This window comes from Rhodnius prolixus, unplaced genomic scaffold, assembly GCF_049639745.1.
Source record: "Rhodnius prolixus isolate KJV_2025 unplaced genomic scaffold, Rpr scaffold_13, whole genome shotgun sequence".
Classification (NCBI taxonomy): domain Eukaryota; kingdom Metazoa; phylum Arthropoda; class Insecta; order Hemiptera; family Reduviidae; genus Rhodnius; species Rhodnius prolixus.
The window spans coordinates 4,386,334-4,411,570 of NW_027411583.1; the positions used below are offsets into that span (position 1 = coordinate 4,386,334).

Below are 25,237 nucleotides of genomic sequence, written 5' to 3' on the forward strand. Positions count from 1 at the left end.
AAAAGCAGTGGGTCCAGAATTGAAAATTTAATTTATTATTACTGACATCTGATTTAAATCACAACATACGATAATTTGCAGTGCTCTTGTATTAGTTTTGAATTTTCTCTTTTTTAGGGAAAGCAGGCATGTAATGGTTTGTTTGGAATTCCACAGCAACCTTGATATGTAGGATCCTTTAAATGGTATTTGATACTTATTGATATGTTTTTTTAATTTGTGAATACAGATGATTAGTTTTTTCTTTAATTGATTAACTTAAGAACTTCTGTAATTTATTAAAAATATACTTTTTTGAGTTTAGAAGTAATTATATTTTATTTGAATTTCATATGAACAACGTAATGTGATTAGTTACAGTAGTCCGCCATTATTCTGTACTTACGGTCCATTTTGTGAATCGGGTGCGTTTGAATTTCTCATGTGATAAAATATTAATTAATGTTTGTTTGAATTAGAGTTTTTGATTAATTTGTGAAAGTTATTAAGTTATTAGTGAATACAGAAATTTCTATAACATCTCGTGTGTGTGATTCGGTTATTTTGTCATTCGGACGTTTCATCTTATCACATCTGGGTCAAGTACACATTGTAAGTAGCTCAATCTTATCCTTAATTTTCAATTTATATTTCCTTTAATGTTCGAAGCAACATTTGTTTTTACTCGTGCTATTATTAATGTTAATTCGAAAACGTTAACGTTTTTCAAGCATTTGCAAACATATCTTCATTCACCACTGGTTGGTTATGGAATTTTTTTTTTAGTTTTGCAAATCTTTGTGATTTTTTGTTTAATTTATTAAAGCAAACTTAACTTTTTAAAATTCTGATATTATCCTGGCATATCGCTAATTGTATCTATAGTGAATCTAGAAAGATTTCATTGACTTATTATAGTACACATAAGTTTAAATTTCATTAGGCTAAATTTGAAATTTGAACACATTACTGGTTTTAAAGTGAGCAAATTGATTTCAGGATTTTCTGCAAATGCTGTTCAACTTTCAACTTTCTTTCTGGAAATTGCATCATCAAAAGGTAAATGAAACTTCGTTTTACCTATTTGAGCTAAGTATTTATTCCTTTCAATGGAATTTCGTGCTTCTTTTAATTTAGCTTTGTTCCAGTCCAGTTATCAGTTATTAGGACTGAACTTTTGTTGGCGAAATTATACTTTAGGGCAGAAATATATTGTGCAAAATCTTTTTCATGTATTCAATGTTTTTTTTTTTTGAATAAGCATTCATAACATTGTTTCATTTTTCCTCAGTTCTGGTAGCAATTGAAACTATTATATTTTTAAAGTTTTGGGGTGTTCTTTTTCAATTATTTGTCTTTTTTTTTAGTTTAATTGAAAATGAAGTCACCACAATTCGCATATTAGTCTGTAATAATTGTTCAAAATAATTATTTTTCAATTTCATGATATTTAGAAATTTACACGATATTGTAAGTTTAGTTAATATATTATTCAAAAATTTATTTTTTGGTTGGAAAAAAAATTACTTAGATATTGATTTCTAGAAAGGTTTTTAAAAAATGCTCACAATCGACTACATATTAGTGAAAATAAGTGAAAATTAATGTTTTTTTGGTGGTTAAAACATTTTTCTAGCTCTACAACAGCTTTCTATTTTGGTATTTTAAAACATACTCTTATACTGTACCTATGTTAGAATTGAACTTATTATAAAATTAGACTTTTACTGTAGTATCTTTAATAACAAAATTGAGTTGAATCTATGATAAATAGTAACAAAAGCTAAGATCAAACATCCAAGATATTTATATTTGGATTCAATACACAGATGAATCTGTATAAAGCAAATAGTTTGATATTATATATTGGAAATAGTTTTATGAGGGAATACATAGAAAGAATGCGGTCGGTATGTCCAGAAGTATGCTACACGGGCCGGCATACCTGCGGTACTCCACATCTTACTTCATATTGTTTCCATGGCTGCCCTACTGGAATTCTTTCTCGTCTGGTTTCTTTTAGAAATAATACCTGCATTTCATAACTATAAATTGCTCATTTAAATAATGATACACTATTTAACCCTTTAATGTTTTTAAACATAAAGCTATTACAAACTCTTGTCTGGAAGAATACTATCCTTAAAGGAAAATATAATAATATTTTTCCCATGAAAGCTTGATTCATTTTGTGATCAGAGGATCAGATTTAGTTACTACTATGGAGTTATTATAATGTACTGATTAAGATGGTCTTTTGGAACTCCTTTTATACTAAATTATTGGTTCTCTGCAAAGAGCTTACATTTAGAAATAATTGTTGTTCATTCTTTTTGGTGACTGATTCATAGTTTCAATAGGATGAAAAATTAATTGCCAATTCAGTCGAGTAAAATTTATTTTGCCGAGCTTTCGACCTAGAGACTAGGTCATCTTCAGGGCTACTTTAGAAAGTGATATTTCTACATTTCAGGGTTGGTGTGTCTTCTGTCTTCAGTCCATGAACAGACAAGACAGAAGACACACCAACCCTAAAATGTAAAAATATTACTTTCTGAACTAGCCCTGAAGATGACCTAGTCCCTAGGTCGAAAGCTCGGCAAAATAAATTTTACTCGACTGAAATGGCAATTATTTTTTCTTCCTTTAGAAATAATTCATTTTTTAATCACCCATTAAAAAATAAAATAAAACCGGACTGGTATTAGTGCTTAAACTAAGTTATTGTTCAAAATGAACCTAAAACGGTCTTACTTAATCAGTCTTCTATACTAATCGTGGTTACCTACATCTTTGCCATTGATGTTGCATTCAACATGTTCCTAAACACCTTACTTTTCTTCCACAATGCAAATACCCATCAAGGGTGCCAGATCTTCAGATAACGTCCCTGCTAGTTACTCCACTCATTCACTCTTTACATTGACTTAATTCAATACTAACACAGTGAAGGTTTCACAGACTGTTCACATTTTCTGAGATAGATACTGAAATTCAACATTCCAAAATTGATCTTGTGGTTTACAATGGATAATCGCCACTTTATCTAAATTTTTAAATTAACTAAATCTGAAACCTCATTTAAATGGTTAAATTTCTGCTTAAGAAAGTGATAAATTTTTCTTTCCACTTTTAAATTTTAAAAAAATAATTGAAGGCTTTGTAACAAAACGTTATTTCCACTTTCTGTTTCTAATGATTCTTGTTTCATTTAGGCTCGTTTCCTCCTTAAGACCTGTTCTTTTTTCATGATTGATTCATCCTTAAATTGTGTTTTCCTAATCATTTCTTAGCTTACTTTTTATCGAGTATTATTAATAATAAAACTTCTGATACTGTACCGTATTTGTTACTCACGGCTATCACCCTGGATTATAGAATAGAATATTCGAAGAACAAATCTTCTTTTGCAGCTAAATCAAGTTTGAATCTATGTTAATAAGAAATATATAGAGAGATATTTTATTTATTACTTAATTTTTCTTACATTAAAGTGAGAGTACTCGTGAACATATTATATTTTCTAAACCTGGAATATAAATTTTCCATATCGGTGTCAAACGCTCCAAGGGCCGCAAATCGTGGAGGATTTTTTCAAGTAATTATTGGTTATCGTCCAGTATACCTTCCGTTTTGGCCAGGATCTTGAATCTTTCCATAGCTTTTTTCCAACCAAGCGAGATTGGATAGGACGTGCCGCTGCGCTAGAGGTTATCCTGAGGATTATAGCTAGCTAATTTTAGCTCCGGGTGCTAGCTGATTCTTACCGGTGGGAATTTTCTAAATTTTCATTAGTTAATTGATAATATTAAAGACACTTGAAGGAATATGGGCAACCCTTAAACAACAGAACTCTGGCAGATTCTATTTGATTACGTCACTAACATTAAGTTTCTCTTCCTAGTAAATAATACTCTAGCAATTCCTATATCTAACTTAGAATGTTTCCTTTCCCAGTGGACGAACTAATTATATTCTTTATCAATTACTGACGATTCTGTTTATAATAAATATTTCCGCTGTGTAGTGAATGTGTCACTAAGATTATTGTTAATTTGAATTCTACTCATTTCCTTATTTATTTAATAGTTATTTTTTTTTACTATAAGCGACTTCCTATCTTTCTCCAAACAGACTTTAACCCCCTGTGGTTCTCTTTGGTAGAACCATATCCGCTCAATGCAATCTGCTATCTTGTAAGTTGCATCCGTAAGCTGTAAATCTTTACGGCCGATTCCTCCTAAGAGCAGTAGCACTAAAATGTTTTCTAGTAGCTGGTGACCAGTGTTCTCATCGCCTACATCAAGTCCACTTTCATCCACTGCCATAATAATCTATATGACGCTCTATCTTTTATCCCCGCTCCTTTCTCTCACTGGTACTAATTGGCCGTATCAATTTGAGCGCATCGCCTCTGGTTGTTGTTTTTATGAAGCGTGACGTGAACCTCGGTGGAGATCCCGAGCTGACTACCGTCAGGCTAAAGAAATTCTTGGCCTGTCAAAACCGGCTATAGTTGGTTTTAGCAGGTCCCGGATCCGCCAATTGGTTCAGGTGGTTGAGTGGAAATGCGAATTTAGCGTACCATCTTTTCAAATGTGGCCTTACCCAGTCGCCAATTTGCGCTGACTGTGGGTGAGTCCCCAATGAGACTGTGCGGCACTTTGTAGAGGTGTGTCCAATTTATTCTAAAACTAGATTCCTGGTTCTTCGGGAGGTCAAATGTCTCCCTACCGGTAATCTTTACCAGAACTTTCTAGGTTTATTCATAAGCACTGGGCGATTGAGTCGCCATGCTCCCTAGTGTCCTGTTACTACTTTATTAGTTTATAGTACTGGCATCTGGCAAACTTTAGACGGATTTGTTGTTTTAAAGCTCCGGTATCTCTGATGAGATGAGGTGTGGGCGGGGAACAATGGGCATTTTGGATTGCCTCCGTTCCTACCCCTTTTGGGGGAACTGCCCTTCTAATACAATCTACAATCGCCTCTGGTTGTTTTTACGAAGCGTAACGTGAACCTCATCATGTATACTGATTGACTTATATGGTGTAAGTCGGTTCGTCTCCTGTTTGCTGGAGTGATAAGCCATCTCCTAAACAAAAACTTATAGTTTAAACAGTATAAATTTCATAAATTCTGAACATTGTGAGGGCGGAAATTGAGGGTTAAAATTTCAGTATTGTACCTTACTGAAATCTTAAATCATGATAGGGGTAAGATAACCATGATAGGATCATGGGCATGATAGGGAATATTCCTGGTTGTTTAAATCTTCTGCTTCTTAGCCAAGTCCTGAATTGCCTTGATTCGAACGACTTAGCGAATTGATAAGCTCACTAGAAGGCGACTTTTTTTTTTATAAGGATGTTGCAGAAAATCGTGGTGTCCGGGAAAAAATGATGAGTATTTGATGATTCATAATGTGAAATGATGAGATAGATAGGAACGACTCTTCTCCTTCCTGGTCCCGCACCTGTTGATGGCATGCCTAGGTTGAGCTAGGTAGGTTGTCGATATTCATATGTTTATTTGGGTTTCGGATAGTGGTGATAGTAAGATTTGATTCGGTCATCTTTCAGCCTCCCTAGTTGCTTTTCTCACTCCGCATTTGCTACATCTTGATGTGTCTCAAAGAGAATCTTGAGGTATAGGTATTCGGTGGGTGGAATTTTACCTGCTCCCTCTCAAGTTTGCCTCCAAATTTCTTTAGATTTTAGGTGATTCAAATTTGGGTCTAGTTGCTATTGTTGTTTTTTATTTGAAGGAAGAACTCCAGGTTAAAGCTAGAGCGGCATTCAGCAGCTTAAGACTGAGTTTAAGTCTTCTGGTACCCTCATTTTATTCTTTATGTTGGCCCGCTCTAATCTCCCAGAGAGAGGCAGCCTTTGCAATTTCTGTCCGTTTTGCTTACCTTGTTCTGTGGGGATGTCCAACAAAATAATGTAATTTTTAGAAGTTCTACTCCTATATTTATTAAGATTAACTATAATTCTTTTTGTAATTGCAAATCGCGTATTAAATTTTTAATATTTTTTTAATATCAAGTAGAAATTTGGGAATGGAGGAACTGTAATTTTATTACTTTTTCAACAGCTTCGTTTATACTAAGCACCAGACTAACAGACAAACACATATTGGTACTTAAAAAAAAAGAAAACGAAAATCTCTTTTTATTATAGGAGTATGAGAAGGGAAAGATTACTTGGCATAGCGGCAGATAGGTAGTGCTAGTGTCGGTGTTGGTTGTTAGGTTGCCGTTTGGCGGCAGTTTGGCTGTACATTGAAGAGGGGGAAATGTACGACGAACTGGCAGTCATTGTACCGGCAGTGTCTAGGTGTGTGCACGCGATTTTCGTTCTCCTGCCATAATATTCGATTTGATTTTTTTTTTCTTTTTTTTTTTTAAAACAAGATCTACCAAATATTTTTAATTTATTTATTTACGGTTTTAGTTATTTTTCAATTTTGATGATTTTTGTTTTGTTTTATTACAAGTCGAATTTGGAAGACATATTTTTTGTTTTACCGAAGTAATTGTGCAAAAAAATTTCGTGTGTTTTAACATCGCGGTTGTTACTGTTTTTCTAAAAAACAAATTATATGTGCGCTTGTCTCGTTTTACGTGCTAATTAATAAAAATCTTTTTAAATTGACAATGGTTTATTATCATATAGTGTTTCTAGTGTCAACGTTTCTATGTAGTTTAGTGACTTCATCAACAATATATCCACCGCATTTAGCATTTATTGATGAGGAAAATCTAATTAATAATAATAATAGTAATAGTTTAAAAAATGGTAGTATTAGTAGTTCGACTACTAATGCTACGCCGACACCCATAGTGTCTGGAGCTACCACTTCTGCAATACCAATAACTACTGTTGCTGGTCCATTAGCTGTACAAGAATGTCGTACAGTTCGTACAACTTTAGAACAGTCTGGACTTAAGCTGGACATACCAAATCTTCCAGTTAATGGTAAATTATTCAAAATTAATGCTTTTATTAGCATTTACTTTTTAAATTGCTTTTAAATTTTATTTTATTTTTTTTTTGTTTGCGTAAATGAAGACAATAGTTTTAGTGAGCCTAATTTCATAGTTTCATTGAAAATGTTAGCTCACTCGAGTTTGTTGGTTTTTCTTTTTTTAAATCAGCTCAGCTGACCGCTCTGAAAAACATGATCTTCACTTCTAGTGGCACCTTTTTGGCACTGTGCGCTAAAATTGTGGATTCTAATTTTATCAACCTCCTTCCTTTCTCGCTCTAAAAGAAATTCTCCCCTTCAATGATTGATTAATCGTCTTATTTTTAAGTGTTCAATGAACAAAATAACTGTAGTTACATTTAATAAATTCGTTTAATATCTTTTGTTTTCATTTTTTCATCATTCTCTCTCTCTCTTATCGCTCGGCGGGTATGTATTGTGATTTTGCAGTTTACTATTTCTTGTTATTTATCCGGAAATTCCTGGAGCGTAGCTCGCTGAAAGGTTGTCCAGTAAATTTGGGCATCAGCATAATTGCAAATTGAAAAATTGCAGCTTTAAAATTTGTTATTTTGATTTTTGGACAAAATCATCCAAAGAGAAAATGCCGCTTTCAATTTTTTTTTTTGCTATACATAGATCTAAATCGATTATTTACATAGTACTCTTCCTGAAATGATTATAATATCGATTACTTATTTCTTTCATGATATCTGTTACTTTTATTTGAAAAATTCTCCCAAAATAAAATAAAAAAATCATTTTAATTGGGTTCTGAGTTAAGCTGTTCTCTAAATAGCTTAAACTACTTCAAGTATATTGGCACAGCTTTAATAATATCTCTGCATCATGTTCCTGAAAGTTGTCAGAACAACGGTAGCTATTTTTTGTTCACGAATTTTGGGTTTTCAAAATAAAGGTTGTCACCCTGTTGGATTTTTGGCTTTTCATAGCCTTTTAAGGAGCTGGGCCACATTCTTATTTCGAGATTTTTAATCAGCTCTATTTAAACAATCTTCTCCTTGTAATATTTCATTTAAAACATTTTTATTAATTACCATTATTATCTACAGAAATACTTGCACTATTTATTAGTTTAGTTTTTTTTTAGTACATAAAATATCCATTGAATAGGTGAATAGGTTAAGAGGTCAAAGGATATACCGGTCTTATTTAACCAATCAACTTTGGTCTTATTAAATCTTTTAATTGAAATTTTCATTTTCTATTGCAATTTTTATATTTTAATATTTGTTCTATTTTCTATTAATTTAAATAATATTAATTTTAAATGATTTCCTAAAGCTTTCATTAACACATCAAATTTTTCACTGCGTTTTTGTTCTAATTTTGAAGCATTCTCAGCGAAGAAATTGTAAAAATTCTTGCGGAAAAATAAATGCGGAAGTGTGCAAAAACTTTAGGTTTTACAATTTTTCATCCGAAAGTGATTCGTATTAATTAAATGATTATTTTTTAAAATTGTTAATTTTTTCTTTTTACTAAATTTATATTTCATGGTTTTCATTTCAAAATTGGATTCCTTGTTTACTATTCTGAATGTTTTAGACGCTTATTGCTAGTGCTGCACGAGACCGAGACGAGTCGAGACTTTATGCAACCTCGATCTCGGTCTCGGTTTTTTGAATTTTTGTTTAAGTATTAAAAGCGGTTTGCTATTATTAATCTTTTCAAAAAAGTTATCATTTTCTAATAATTATTTTAATTTATATATTGGTAATGAAAATGTGTGTAAAAGAAGACAACTACTTACACTTCAATGCATCATATATTACTATTACTGTTATATATCTTTATATAATTTCAAAAAGATGTTGAAAACGCGCCAAATGAAAGACCCGAATAACATATCTGCCTCCTATAACAAGTCGATTCGTGAAATAAAAAATATACCTCCCAACAAACTTCCCGCTCTATTAGTTATGGCTGTTGGTGAAGATAAAGAATCTGATGATTCACCTTTTGACGACGACGACGACTGCATCAATATTTTTGCACCATTTGCTCAAAAATCAGCAAATATCACCGAAGCATGGAAGACAGAAATAATTAATTACATCAAATTAGACTAAGCACCAGTAGACGTTGACATTTTAGAATGGTGGAAAACACTTGAGAATTCCTTCAAAAATTTGTCTAGAATGGCGAAAGATATTTTTAGTATCTGTGCAACTTCAGTGCCATCTTAAAGATTATTTTCGCAAGCTGCGATGATAATGACCAATAGAAGATCTTCTCTAACTTCTGACTCAGTAAAAGCTCTTTTATGTATCAATGCTTGGGCAAAGAGTATCTTAAAAACGAAAATTTGTGGCAATATTTTTTAGGTGCATAGATAGTCTTTTTTTTCAAATTCACTAATTCCAAAATTCTAAAATATAATTCAAATAATATCAAAGTTCAAAGTATTAGATTATTAATAGTGAAATTTATGAAATTGAATGAATGAATGATATGAATAGTGAAATTTAGTGAATTTATGTAAAAATTATGTAATTCGAAGGGGGCCGAGCTGTGCGAGACCTGTGAAGCTAATGTGTATTGTGGTACTGGGTTCGATTCCCGGTCTTAGGCCTTGGATTTTATTTATTGGTTAATATGAGAAATTTATAGTAAAATATGTTTGCTAGTCGCCTCCGTCCGCGACACCCAATTGGTAGTTAGACGTAAAGCCCCGCCTGAAAAAATAGTGGATTACTTTACTTTGCTTACTTTACTTATGTAATTCGAAGTCAAATAGATGTAGTAATATTGAACATATATAATAAAATCGTATCTTTTAATAATTAGTTCAATACCCGTAATGATTATTTATTAATAAAGAACACAATTTTATAATTTTGTAGCTAAAAATTAATATTTGAAAAACCGAGACGAGACCGAGATTTGTCTCGTTTCTCGTGCAGCACTACTTATTGCCCATTATTACGTTATTTAGAGTAATAATTTGTTACTTGGAACTTATTTTAATTCGACTTTTTTTTAAATTAGTGAAAAAACGAAGCACTTATTATTTAAAGTTAATGAACTTATTTTTACTTTAAACAGGATGATTAGAGAACTGAGGTAAATCAAACTTATGTTTCCGTTATCCGAAATGTATAATTAGGATGGCCAAGTAGTGTGAACTACCAATCGCTAGTTAGCGTTGCACATTTGGAGAAATCTCTTATCATTAAGGAGGATGCAGTGGGATATTAGACTTGGGAAGGAAAATTCCCTTTTATGTTTGCCCATCATTTTTTATAATTTGTTTTAGATAAAAAACGTAATTATGATGGGATTTATATTTTATAGCAATATCTTGAACTTATTTTACTTTCATCTCTTAAATTTTAATTCTAATTTAAAATACTCGGTACAAAATGCGTGTTCACTTAAGAGTGATTTTTAATAAAATCATTTTGAGGCTCATTGTAATCTTCTGATTGGTTTAAAAAGAGTTAATTAGAGGATGTTAAATTTAGGTTTGGAGAATTCCCTTTCACAGCATCCATCTTTACCTTTGTCGTTCCCCTCTTTGCATCAGCAATCAGTTGAGGTTTAAATTTAATCTTTTGAATTCTTTAAATGGACCAGTCCATCTTTCTCATCCCATTTGTTTTTCCGTTTTAATTATTTTCTTTTATATTTAGTTTAATTGGAAAAGGTTCTTTTTTATTAGAAACTAATTTTTCTTTTTTTTGGAATTTATAAACCATTGCTGGAAGACCTCACAAGATTCTCCAGCATTATAATTCTCAGAATTTATAATTAAAAAAAAATTTTTTTGGTTCTTTACTAGGTTATGAGATGTAAATTTGTAAAGGGTGTTTTTTTTTGCCGGCGCATCGACGTCTATGGTCATTAGCGCCAAAATGTAGTTACTTCCTTCCTGTGTAAAAATAATTAATTTTCTATCTTTAATTCGCATTACTCATTACTTCTCCCAAGACGTTTGCGTTTACACTTCATTGGAGGGAGGTGAAATACTGTAAAAAGTATATTTAAATACAGAAATAATAATAATAAATAAGAAGGCGCCACGGTAGCCGAGTGGTTAGAGGCGAGACATGTAAAGCTAATATGTACGAGGTGTGTTCAAAAAGTAATGGGAATTTTCGTTTTTTGAAAAAAATATTTATTTATTCATCTACATTAATATTGTCGCCTTCAAAGTAGTCCCCTTCGCATACAATACACTTGTGCCAGCGCTTTTTCCAATCCTCGAAACACTTCTGAAACTCGATCTTTGTGATAGCTTTCAGCGATTCGCTTTTAATGTCATCTATGCTTGTAAAACGACGGCCTTTTAATGTTCTCTTTATGTTTGGAAATAGAAAAAAGTCACATGGAGCCACGTCTGGCGAATATGGAGGCTGGGGCATCGTTAAAGTTTTGTTTTTGGCCAAAAATTCACGTGAGCAGGTGCATTATCGTGGTGCAAAATCCATGAATTGTTTTGCCACAAATCCGGGCGTTTTTTTCGGATTGCTTCACTCAAACGGCGTTGAACTTGTAGGTAGTACTCCTTATTGATTGTTTGACCTTGTGGCAAGAATTCATGATGCACTATGCCATTAAAATCGAAGAACACAGTGAGCATAACCTTCACATTCGACCGCACTTGTCGAGCCTTTTTCGGTCTTGGCGATCCAGAATGCCTCCACTGGGACGATTGAGCCTTAGTTTCGACATCATATCCGTAAACCCATGTTTCGTCACCTGTTATAACACGTTTCAGTAGATCCGCATCGTTGTCGACTTCATTGAGTGACTCTTGAGCAACTTCCATTCTCCGCTGTTTTTGTTCGAAATTCAACAATTTTGGAACAAATTTTGCTGCCACACGTTTCATACCCAAAACATCCGAAAAAATTTCATGGCATGAGCCAATTGATATGGCAACATCATCAGCGACTTCTCTGATTGTGATTCGGCGATCGTTCATAACCATTTCTTTCACTTTTTTCACGTTTTCATCGGTTGTTGATGTGCTTGGACGTCCAGGTCGTTCGTCATCTTCAACGTTTTCGCGGCCATCTTGGAAACGCTTATACCACTCGTAAATCCTTGTTTTACTCATAGCAGACTCACCATATGCCTTTATTAACATTTCACACACTTTATTTCATTTTTTACGCAAAATTTAATACAAATTCTTTGATCCATTTTTTTTAACAAACAAAAATCGCCAAGCTCGATAAACACGTCTAACCTTAACGGCTGCCACTTAAGAAGTAAACAATGAATATTACTGAAAATTTTATCGTACTTTAGGGTCATGTGTACCAACATAATAAAAAAAAAATTTTACAATCAGACTCTCCAAACCCGCGAAATTTAAAAATTCCCGTTACTTTTTGAACACACCTCGTATTGTGGTACTGGGTTCGATTCCCGCTCTTAGGCTTTGGATTTTATTTAATGGTTAATATGAGTACTTTATAGTGCAGTATGTTTGCTAATCGCCTCCGTCCACGACACCTAATTTGGTAGTTGGATGTAAAGCCTGCCTGAAAAAATAGGCATTAATACTTTAATAATAAATAATATATAATTTCTGCTAATGAATAATTTGTATCTGAAGCTTAGATCTTGAGTAGTCTTTAAAACATTTCACTCTGCACCAAACGAGTTAAGTTGAGGGGATGTTCTAGAGCACCGTTTCGTTTTAAACTTCTACGATCAGATCGAAGGCTATCTTTCTCGCGAATCCATAAAAAAAGCCAGGCTTCACTTCAAGTTGCGACTAAAATCTCTTAAGATTAGCGATTAGAAGGTTCATTGGGTGAATTAAAAAAAGTTAAAGTTTGCTGTTTGAGCTTTCAATTCTTGGGATGGGGGTTGCTGCAGGCATTGACTTTAAATAAGTCTCTTTATCATTGCTTTTCGACAAGATAGTGTTCTGATCATCATTTTGATATGGTCATACTTTTGCCACAAATAGCAGTGTAATAAGATATTGTCTTCTTTCAAGTTTTAGAAGAGACGGAACCTTTTTCTTTTCAAAGGCTCTCCTTTGAAGGCTCTACTAGTCGCCTACCAATAAAGTTGAGCGTTCTTCCAGTCGTCGTCTGTGAAGGCTCACAACATACTACTTACTATAACTACTCCTCTATAAAATAGAGGTTTAAATTTTAAGTGGACTGCCAATATTTGGGAAAATAAATAAGTTTTAAAACGACCATTAATTCGTTCAAACAATGCTTGTCTATATTCCATTTAACTCCGAATTATTCTTCATTGATCATTTCCATCTGAATATAAACTATCGCTTTTTATTCAGTTTCCTTTGGTTCTTTTTTTGTAAGTTCTGTAAAAGAAAAATGTTTATCTGCTTCAAACAGCTAGCTTGGAAGCTGGCGATGTCCATTTATCAAAAAACTAACTTTTCCAATTTCCTGACTGAGATACAATGGGCATCTGCTTTCCCTAATGAGATTTATATTTCCCATCCAGTTTGTTTTAACAAAGATTAGATTATATTTTGGTTTAAATTATCTCCTTACCCTTAACAACTTAGTGAGTGAAGATGGATGAAGATTCCATTAAAATATTTGTTAATTTTTTTTTTCGATTTCAATTAAATGAAAACTTAAAACTTACAATCGCTTGAGCTCAATACTTTTGCTATCTATTGAGATTGGAGCTCCACTATTCTATTAAGATGATATTTAACATTAAGCCTCCATTAAATTATTCCTTTCCCGTAATGCTACAAAATTATATAAATATTTTGATTCAATAAAAGTAAATGTGTTCCAAATACAGTAAAATTACATTCTAAATTAGGATATCAAAAAAAAAAATATAATTACTGATATCAATATTTAGTTGGGAAACAGTGTAAATGTTAGAAGGTAATGTTGACCGATATATAGGGCGTCGTTCTTGTTGGTATTAGTATTAGTGAAAGGGATGTGTTTTATTATGTATGAGCCGGGCATCGATCTATAGTGGTGTATGTCAACAGAGGGCGGTCCTAAATATATAGGGACCTATCGGTAGATTTTATATATACATATACATATATATAATAACCGGAAATAAAAACAAATTTTAAGCGACTTAGAGTACGAAAAACAAATTTTAGTGCGAGGCTTTCTCCTGTTTTTTTATCGTTTGAGTAAAATTGTCGTTTCCGGTTTCTGAGATTTTGGCCACAACTTGTATGTGTGGCATTCCTGCAAGGGGAAAGTATAGTTTTGGCTCACAGATTCTACAAAAATTATTTATTTTCAATTTTTTGCTAATTCTATATAAAATAATAATAATAATGGACCCGAATTCTGGTTATCCTTTAAATAGGCCTCCAGAATCCAGAAAAAAAAAAAAAAAATGAAAAACAATTATGAGACAAAGAAAAATGTTCAGCAATGGCCAGAGAAAGACCTTTTTTTTACATAAACTTTTTCATTCGGTTTCACGTAGAATCCCACATTTCGGATACTATTGGTGCTCTTCATCAGGTGCTTATTGGGAGTTGAAGAGCTTTAAATATAAAGTAATCGCCTATTTTTGTCAGGCGGAGCTTAACTTCTATTTGCGTAAAGTAGAGGTAGGCGGAAGCACATATTTTAGTAAATTTCTTTTTTCTCTAACCGATAAAATGTAGATAAAAACACGGGATTCAGACTGGGGATTATATTTACGAGTATGTTATTATATAGGTACGTATTTATATTAGAAATAATGATAAACTAATAAAATATTAAATATTTTCAAATTAATATTTTTCTTTGTACATCTCTAATTCATAGCTCGCTCCTAAAAATAGAGCCTACAATTTTTTTTGAATTGAATCAAATTCAATTAATTGCAAAGGAAAAAAAAAAATCTTCTACCGGAAGTAAGACTATTTCATTTTAAAGGAAATAATTAGAGAGTCATCTGTGATCCAATTCCAGTAGCTTTTAAGAAAAGTAGAATTAGTTGGCGTAACTCTTCTTGTAATTACCTGACTTTATTGTCAATTCGAGACGTTCAAAGCTCTTTACTCTAACTTCTTATGCTATGAACAGGTATTACTGAAAATTACGCTAGAATTTCTGTAATTTAAATTTTATTGGAAAATCAGTTTATGGGCGAAAAATGGTTTTTCCTAAGATAATCTGAACGCTCTAAAACAGGGATCGGTAAACTTTTGCTGGATGGCGGGCCATTTAAAAAAACAAAAATAAAACATATTTTTGAGCGGGCCGCACGGTCAGGTGTTTTGTAATTTAATATGGAGCTTAAATAGTTTTTTTTTGTTATAGTTCAAATATAAATATTATTTATAACAATAAAAAATTAGTAACAATTTTATTTACATGCTATAATAACATCGGAGTACAAAAAAGATTTAATGAAAATTTTGAAAAAATTTTTCGCCCAAGTGCTAGAAAAAATGCAAATAATTTTGCAATACGAGGGTCGTTTGAAAAGTCCGTGCAAAAATAAAAACTACTTAATTTTTTGGGGTAAACCTTTTCTATTTTTCAACATAGTCTCCTTTTAGGCTTATACACTTCGTCCAACGCTGCTCTAGTTTGTTGATCCCTTCCGAATAATAGGATTTGTCCAAGTCTGAAAAATAGCCATTCGTTTCTGCAATCACCTCCTTGTTTGAATAAAATCTTTTTCCCGCCAGCCATTTCTTCATATTGGGGAACAAATAGTAGTCCGAGGGAGCCAAGTCTGGAGAATAGGGGGGGATGTGAAACGAGTTGGAACCCTATTTCCATTAATTTTGCGACCACAACTGCTGAGGTGTGAGCTGGTGCGTTGTCGTGATGGAAAAGGACTTTTTTGTGGGGCCAATCGTGGGCGTTTTTCTTGCAGCTCGGTTTTCAAACGGTCCAATAACGATGAATAATATGCACCTGTAATAGTTTTACCCTTTTCCAGATAGTCGATGAGGATTATTCCTTGCGAAACCCAAAAGACAGTCGCCATAATCTTTCCGGCCGAAGGAACGGTCTTCGCCTTTTTTGGCGCAGATTCCCCCTTGGTAACCCATTGTTTAGATTGTTCTTTGGTCTCAGCAGTGTAGTGATGTATCCATGTTTCATCCACAGTGACGAAACGACGCTTAATGTCCTGCGGATTCTTCTGGAACAGCTGCAAACCGTCCTTGCAACACTTCACACGATTTCGTTTTTGGTCAAGCGTGAGCAATCGCGGCACCCATCTTGCGGATAGCTTTGTCATGGTCCAAATGTTGATGCAAAATATTATGTACCCGATCATTCGAGATGCCCACAGCACTAGCAATCTCACGCACCTTCTCTCTTCTGTCATCCATCACCATATCATGGATTTTATCAATGATTTCTGGAGTAGTAACCTCAACAGGGCGTCCAGAACGTTCAGCGTCACTTGTGCCCATATGGCCACTCCGAAAATTTTGAAACCACTTATAAACTGTTCTAATCGAAGGTGCAGAGTCACCATAATGTTTATCAAGCTTCTCTTTAGTCTCCTCAGGCGTTTTGCCTTTCATAAAGTAGTGTTTAATCAACACACGAAATTCTTTTCCGTCCATTTTTTGAAAATCACTCGACTTCCTCGATTCAAACGAATGCCAAACACAAAGAAATAGACCGATCTGGCTGAAACTTGGTGTGTGTTCTTCCAAGAGATGCTACTAACTAAACATAACCTCGATACGCGCCAGTGGTGCTATCTCTCTGACTTTGCACGGACTTTTCAAAGTAGATGTTATATTATTTGGTGGGCCGCATAAAAAACTCAGTACGGGCCGCATGCGGCTCACGGGCCACGCCATTACCGACCTATGCTCTAGAACATCTCAGAACAGTTGAAAAAAAAAAAAAAATCTTATCCTATAATTAATTTACTACAATATCTTTACTAAATTATTCCAATTACTTATTAGTATTCTTAAGAAGTCATCATGTCTATATTCTGTTTTTAAGACACGCCATATGCAATTGTGACGTCAATAATTTATAAAGAATGCATAATTATTTTATAATCCATGCAGTTCTTGGTAACCAACTTAGGAGGCCCTGTTGTCTCTTATAAGACCCCTTTCCAGCTATTGTATTATAAATTACCAGATTGATTTCTCAGAAATTGTTTGCATAAATACTTTTTTTTTCTGTGCTGAACTCTACGAGATATTGTCGTCGGAATGTTGGTACTGTTTGCTCAGCATTTTCATTAATAATTGCATAATGGATTGCATTATTTTCTTTTACTAAGTTTAAAATATTGTTGTAATCGTGCCTAAATTTTCTATTTTGAGTTATTCCGTTTTGAAGTACTTCTGAAAGTTATAAAAATTGTTTTAATAAATGTATTTGTTCAATGTGTCTGTCTTGTTTGGGTAAATCCACAGTCTACAGTAGTGCTGCACGAGACCGAGACGAGGCGAGACTTTATGCAATCTCGATCTCGGTCTCGGTCTCGGTCGCTCAAGTCTCGGTCTCGTCGAGATATCTCGGTCTCGGTTTTTTGAATTTTTGTTTAAGTATTAAAAGTGGTTTGCAATTAATAATCTTTTCAAAAAATGTTATTATTTTCTAATAATTATTTTAATTTATATATTGGTAATGAAAATGTGTGTAAATGAAGACAACTACTTACACTTCAATGCATCATATATTACTATTACTGTTATATATCTTTATATAATTTCAAAAAAATGTTAAAAACGCGCCAAATGAAAGACCCAAATAACATATCTGCCTGCTATAACAAGTCGATTCGTGAAATAAAAAATACATCTCCCAACAAACTTCCCGCTCCATTAGTTATGGCCGTTGGTGAAGATAAAGAATCTGATAATTCATCTTTTGACGACGACGACGACTGCATCAATATTTTTGCACCATTTGCTCAAAAATCAGCAAATATCACCGAAGCATGGATGACAGAAATAATTAATTACACCAAATTAGACCAAGCACCAGTAGACGTTGAGATTTTAGAATGGTGGAAAACACTCGAGAATTCCTTCAAAAATTTGTCTAGAATGGCGAAAGATATTTTTAGTATCTGTGCAACTTCAGTGCCATCGGAAAGATTATTTTCGCAAGCTGCGATGATAATGACCAATAGAAGATCTTCTCTAACTTCTGACTCAGTAAAAGCTCTTTTATGTATCAATGCTTGAGCAAAGTGTATCTTAAAAACGAAAATTTGTGGCAATATTTTTTAGGTGCATAGATAGTCTTTTTTTTCAAATTCACTAATTCCAAAATTCTAAAATATAATTCAAATAATATCAAAGTTCAAAGTATTAGATTATTAATAGTGAAATTTATGAAATTGAATGAATGAATGATATGAATAGTGAAATTTAGTGAATTTATGTAAACATTATGTAATTCGAAGGAGGCCGTGGCAGCCGAGCGGTGCGAGACCTACGAAGCTAATGTGTATTGTGGTACTGGGTTCGATTCCCGGTCTTAGGCCTTGGATTTTATTTAATGTTTAATACGAGAAATTTATAGTAAAATATGTTTGCTAGTCGCCTCCGTCGGCGACACCTAATTGGTAGTTGGACTTAAAGCCTCGCCTGAAAAAATAGGCGATTACTTTACTTTGCTTACTTTACTTATGTAATTCGAATCAAATAGATGTAGTAATATTGAACATATATAATAAAATCGTATCTTTTAATAATTAATTCAATACCCGTAATAATTATGTATTAATAAAGAACACAATTTTATAATTTTGTAGCTAAAAATTAATATTTGAAAAACCGAGACGAGACCGAGATTTCTCGACGAGATATATATCATGTCTCGATCTCGGTTGCTCAAGTCTCGTCTCGGAGAGATTTGTCTCGTTTCTCGTGCAGCACTAGTCTACAGCTTTTATTTGATAGAATTTCCCCCGGAAAATTCGATTAAAAGGGTACTTCGAGAGAGAGGGAATGTATTGATACCTTCTAAAGTGATTAGAATTGAATATAACCCAAATTTTTAGTGTTAGGAGAAAATTTGTGATTTAAAACTTTGTGATTGTCGTGTCAGTATTCAGAAAAAAAGAGTTAAATCTATTCCCACTGGGTTGGCTGAGAAGGAAGTGTCAAAATGTTAACATAAAATTAAAAATTTGGTTTTTAAATAATTTTGTTTTAAATAAACTTTAGAATATTGTTTTCTTACTTTTAAATGTCTGTTTATTTTGATTTTTTTTGCTTTGACTAGCAGAAATCAAATTTTAAACATGATCGTTGCTATTCGAGGGACAGAGAATTCGTGCTATTTGTTGATTCGGGCAATATGTACGCTCTCCTTTCTGCTATCGTTTACTCTTCTCACATTCTCTGTTGTAAACATTATCTTTCCACTATTCCCTCATTTATTTTGCAATCAAAATCATTCAATCCAATGTTTATTTATATAATTCTTCTATTCAATTCTTTTTTGTTCTTTTTAAACTATTCAAAAATTAAATAAATTCCTATTCATATCTCTCAAATGAAGACGACATTGTCAGCAGTCAGTCTCCTCTCTACCTCATTCAGTCCCAGTTCAGTCGCTTCTTACAACAAGATTTAAATTCTCTAGAAGAATGGTTCGTCGATATATGAAAATGAACGTTCAAAAGTGACGTGAACGTCAGAACATAACCATGTGAGGTAGGATACCTCACCTAGACAAACATGTGACATGGAATCCTCCAAATATACGCCTTCAAAGACAAGAGCTAAAAAGAAAACGTGTATTATACACGCGCAAGTCTCCTTGAAGAGGTGATAAAAATGGTGCGTAACTACGAAGTAATTGTAAATAAAGCGCTACTGAAACCGATTTGGACTTATGCACACGAACTGTGAGGTTCAGCCTAGCTTTACAACATCTACCGACTCCCAAATTCTAAGCCGTATAACTAATGCTCCATATTATGTTCTGAAAGTAAGAATTAGAATTGAAAAAAAACGGGACGGGACCAATGCCTCACGGTTCCACAGCCACAAGAGGCTTTTTGTGCCAACCCCCTTTTTGGATCTAGTAGACGAGAAACCGCCCCCTACTAAAACAGATTGAGGACTTTCCCTACTAGTTCTTTTTGCGCTACTATCTCCTTAGGTCTCAAAGATCCAAAGGTTTCATAGCATAACCACTCGATTGCCACATAATCGAACAATAGGTGAGAGGCCGTTTCCTCCTCTTCCTGACACAATCTACGTAGCTAGTAAGCCCCCCCCCTCACCTTGTGCAGATGTTTCCTGAACCTTCTAAAAATAAAGTAGTTGCCTATTTTTTCAGGCGGGACCTAACGTCCAACTACGATAGGCACCAAGATAGCCGAGCGGTTAGAGACGAGACCTGTAAAGCTGATAGATATTTTGATTGTTGGGTTCGACTCCCGGTCTAGGCCTTGGATTTTATTTAATGGTTAATATGAGAAATTCGTAGTAAAGTATGTTGTGCTAGTCGCCTCCGTTCACGACACCTAATTCGGTAGTTGGACGTAAAGCCTGCCTGAAAAATTAGGCATATTATTTTACTTTACTACTAATTTTTTCTAACAAATAAAAGTAGTTATTAGTGGGTTTTAACTGGGGATCTCCCACTTACAAAGCCACGCTCTTGACCACTAGACCAACCATCCGTTCTGAAAGTATCTTTTATTCAAGAACCAATAATCTCCGCCTTTCTTTATGCAAGAAATTTTACTCTCCCTCTCTCCTTTTCAGCACATCCCAGCCCTCTCATTGACCAGCTTTCATCTTTTGACACTTCTTGACAATCTCGACCATCTGTTAGAAACGGCATTGCCTCCGCGATTTACTCGGCAGTGCTATTCAATAATACATAGACTCATTTAAGAGCTACCTCAGGTAATTTCCTCTCATGTCACATGTCCAGTAATCTGATTTACTTGTGGCGGCTAGGGATATTGCGCCTGCAATTGTCAATTTCAATTTAAGTTATTCCAATTGCATTCCACTATTTTTTGGGGTCAAAGTAAGTGTATTTTCTAAATTCCAGAAACCAATTTAAACTCAATTTGGGGGTGGTGAGGAATGTTACAAATGTGTAGCTATCTATGTGCAGTTATCAAGCCCAAATTTGAATAAAATCAGGCAACCATTTAAAACATCATTTCTGTAAACATCTGATTGCATTTCTCGTTAACTAATTTTTCTTATAATTGGAATTCAAGACTTTTTTATATATATATATTCTTTTACATTATACCGCTTATAAATAAAAAGTATTTGTCACAAGATTGACTATCGCTTTAATAACAAAGCTAATTTGTTCAATTTCTTGATAATTCCTATTATCTTTTATCAACGCTAAATATATTTTATCGCAGATAAAAAAAAAATCTTTCAAAAGCAATGAACTTTTTTATCTGTGTTTGGAGAGCGCGACGTGGTTCCTTGCCAAAAAACATTTATCTCACAGCCCAGTTTCTACTCTAAATTGTTATTGATCTTTTTGTTTGCTATAATTAACGTCACTTGAAGCTTTTTCGCTTTTTCTTTTTTGTGACGATGAATGAAAATTTCAGCCGACGAATTGAATTCACAAAATGTTATTAAAACTTTAGATTATTTAAATTCGCCTTTTGTTAATAGTGCTGCACGAGAAAACGAGACAAATCTCGGTCTCGTCTCGGTTTTTCAAATATTAATTTTTAGCTACAAAATTATAAAATTGTGTTCTTTATTAATAAATAATTATTACGGGTATTGAATTAATTATTAAAAGATACGATTTTATTATATATGTTCAATATTACTACATCTATTTGACTTCGAATTACATAAGTAAAGTAAGCAAAGTAAAGTAATCGCCTATTTTTTCAGGCGGGGCTTTACGTCCAACTACCAATTAGGTGTCGCGGACGGAGGCGACAAGCAAACATATTTTACTATAAATTTCTCGTATTAAACATTAAATAAAATCCAAGGCCTAAGACCGGGAATCGAACCCAGTACCACAATACACATTAGCTTCACAGGGCTCGCACCGCTCGGCTGCCACGGCCCCCTTCGAATTACATAATTTTTACATAAATTCACTAAATTTCACTATTCATATCATTCATTCATTCAATTTCATAAATTTCACTATTAATAATCTAATACTTTGAACTTTGATATTATTTGAATTATATTTTAGAATTTTGGAATTAGTGAATTTGAAAAAAAAGACTATCTATGCACCTAAAAAATATTGCCACAAATTTTCGTTTTTAAGATACACTTTGCCCAAGCATTGATACATAAAAGAGCTTTTACTGAGTCAGAAGTTAGAGAAGATCTTCTATTGGTCATTATCATCGCAGCTTGCGAAAATAATCTTTCCGATGGCACTGAAGTTGCACAGATACTAAAAATATCTTTCGCCATTCTAGACAAATTTTTGAAGGAATTCTCAAGTGTTTTCCACCATTCTAAAATGTCAACGTCTACTCGTGCTTGGTCTAATTTGGTGTAATTAATTATTTCTGTCTTCCATGCTTCGGTGATATTTGCTGATTTTTGAGCAAATGGTGCAAAAAATATTGATGCAGTCGTCGTCGTCGTCAAAAGGTGAATCATCAGATTTTTTATCTTCACCAACAGCCATAACTAATGGAGCGGGAAGTTTGTTGGGAGGTGTATTTTTTATTTCACGAATCGACTTGTTATAGCAGGCAGATATGTTATTTGGGTCTTTCATTTGGCGCGTTTTTTAACATTTTTTTTGTATAAAGATATTTATATATTTTTATATAAAGATATATAACAGTAATAGTAATATATGATGCATTGAAGTGTAAGTAGTTGTCTTCTTGTACACACATTTTCATTACCAATATATAAATTAAAATAATTATTAGAAAATAATAACATTTTTTGAAAAGATTATTAATAGTAAACCGCTTTTAATACTTGAACAAAAATTCAAAAAACTGACACCGAGACTGAGACCGAGATCGAGATTGCATAAAGTCTCGCCTCGTCTCGGTCTCGTGCAGCACTATTTGTTAAGTGTTGTTTCCGGAAGTGTACTATTTGAGGTGCTTCTATATACGGAAAAGAGGTTTTGACACTGTTGAGCTTTAGATTTCGATTAGATTTACCTTTTACGCATAATTATTGTTAGCCATTAAAAAAATAATGTCCCTTCCCTCCAGAAAATCATATGTTGGGTATCTGAAGGTGTTATATCGATAATTGAACGGAACTTCAGCTGGCTGGTGGTTCCGCCAAAGTAATAAGTTAACCACTGCGACACAGCAAATACTACAGGAAGTGGCTTGGCAATGAATGTGGTATTTATATTTCCGTTCGTGGGATTTTATCGCTTTACGTCACTTACTAACCATCAACACAATACATGTTTTCTGATCGACAGAATTGCGTAATTACTACAATAATTTTGCGGCTTAATTTAAATATTGATTAAAAAAAAAAAATAAGCAAAATTTTCCTCAACACTTTTCGGCTATTATAGAACATTCGAACGTGAGAAAAACAGAGATAACTGAAGGGGTAGTAAACTGTATTGTGACAAGCGGAAATCCTAAAAAAAGGAGTTCATTTAAAGTCTAAAACAATGGGACCATAAAATTCATTTATTTTTTTAAATTTCTAAATTTTTAATTTTCAGTTCGATTTAATGGGCCCTAATTTGGCACCCATGGAAATAGTTTTTTTTGCTTGATGGTAGAATAGAATTAAAATATACATGTATATATACAATATATACATACCAATTTCCTGTTGTATTAAATTTAAGTGAAGTAGGGAAAGTTAGCAAATTTAAATAATTTCAATAGTTGAACTATACAAAATAAATTTATAAATGCTGACATTATTACATAGAAGCAAGGTCCGGCTCTTTGCAAGTTTATCTGGGGCGTGGCTGTAAATAAATAACTGGAAATTTGCATTAAATTCTCGGTTTTGGTTTATTTATTTTAAACCAAATTCTAATTAATAGTTCGTTTTTTTTTTTGCCAATCTCTTAAAATTTTTGGATTAATAAATCAGAAAAAATCCTACCTCCTTATCTTCATTGGGCCAAACTCCTGTATCAACTGTAGATAAAATAAGCTATTTTGGATTGTGCCTAGACTAACGGTTGACAAGGAATCCCCCATACTAGACAAGAAACTAACCAACGCTTCAAAACTTCTCGCTAGACTACTTGACAAACGATTGAAACTTAAACTACAAAACAAAAGACTTTTACACCTTCTGTTACTGCGACCTCGTTGGTCATACGGCATCGAAGTATGAGGATCGACTAAGCCAGTAATGGCGAACCTTTTGAGCTCGGTGTGTCAAAATTTTGAAAAATTGAAACATAATTTTCGTGGCGTGTCCACACATCACAAAAGTAAAGACTAAAAATAAAAATTGAAATATTTATAATTTTTTAAAGTTAATTATTAATTTATTAATGCCATTTAAAATACAAAAACCAAAATGATGAAACCAATGATTTACATTTAGAGACTTGTTTTACATATTTCATTGACACTTAACATAGAAAATCAAGTAATATATATAATAATTATATTATATTCAATTATTGAACAATTCAGAATTAGATTATTAATGAAATATTAACGTAATAATGTTATTATTAATAACCAACTCTGGCCGTTATGAGAGACAAATATTTGAATTATGAAATTTTTTATCTTTAAAGATGCGTGTCAGCACTGACACGCGTGCCATAGGTTCGCCATCTCTGGACTAAGCGTTCCAACTCTCTACGCCTCCAGATAACTATTACTGTCAAAAGTACTACGAAAACTACTTAACGCTCCATTCTATATTTCTAACCTCACCATCCATAATGATCTCAAAATCCCTTTCATTACATATTTTGCTTAAAATCGTTTTCTCAAATTTCATCCATCTACAGCAGCTCATCCTAATCCTTTAAACTGAACACCTATCTACTGCCGCTTTAACCAAGTAATCCTCCAAGGAGATTGAAGAGAAGGATGTCCTCGCGATCTACTCTCATCATGATAGCAATATAGTGCATCTGTTCGCGATAATGGAGTGACACTATTGGGTGCTTATTCCGATCCATATTCACGATATTGTTATCTTATATCACATTTGCTTGTTGCAACAGTTGTTGCAGTTGTGAATTTAAATAAAAAGTAAATAAATAAATCAGTATGTTAAGCGATGTTTTAGTTAGTTATTTGAATTTTATATTTTTTTAAACGATGTTAATTATATCGTGTTGGGTAAAATATATTCAGGATGAACATTATCTTCAGGTGTGTTGATTTGGTAGGCACCTGCGTGGAAATAAAATGGGGAGTGGAAAAG

The 25,237-nt window shown here is 33.3% G+C and overlaps 1 protein-coding gene across 3 annotated transcripts in view; it reads left to right on the forward strand.

The window, feature by feature from the left end:
• Positions 1-388: 388 nt before the first annotated feature.
• dally (division abnormally delayed protein) overlaps positions 389-25,237 on the forward strand; it is a 442,796-nt gene continuing 417,947 nt past the window's right edge. For 2 of the 3 annotated variants that reach the window (XM_074115960.1, XM_074115961.1), the window contains exon 1: positions 6,278-6,959. In XM_074115960.1, coding sequence (XP_073972061.1) covers positions 6,638-6,959 — 322 coding nt within the window. In that variant the 5' untranslated portion in view covers positions 6,278-6,637. Of the gene's footprint in view, positions 592-978; positions 1,039-6,277; positions 6,960-25,237 lie in introns of those variants that run through there. The other variant, XM_074115962.1, reaches the window with a different exon arrangement.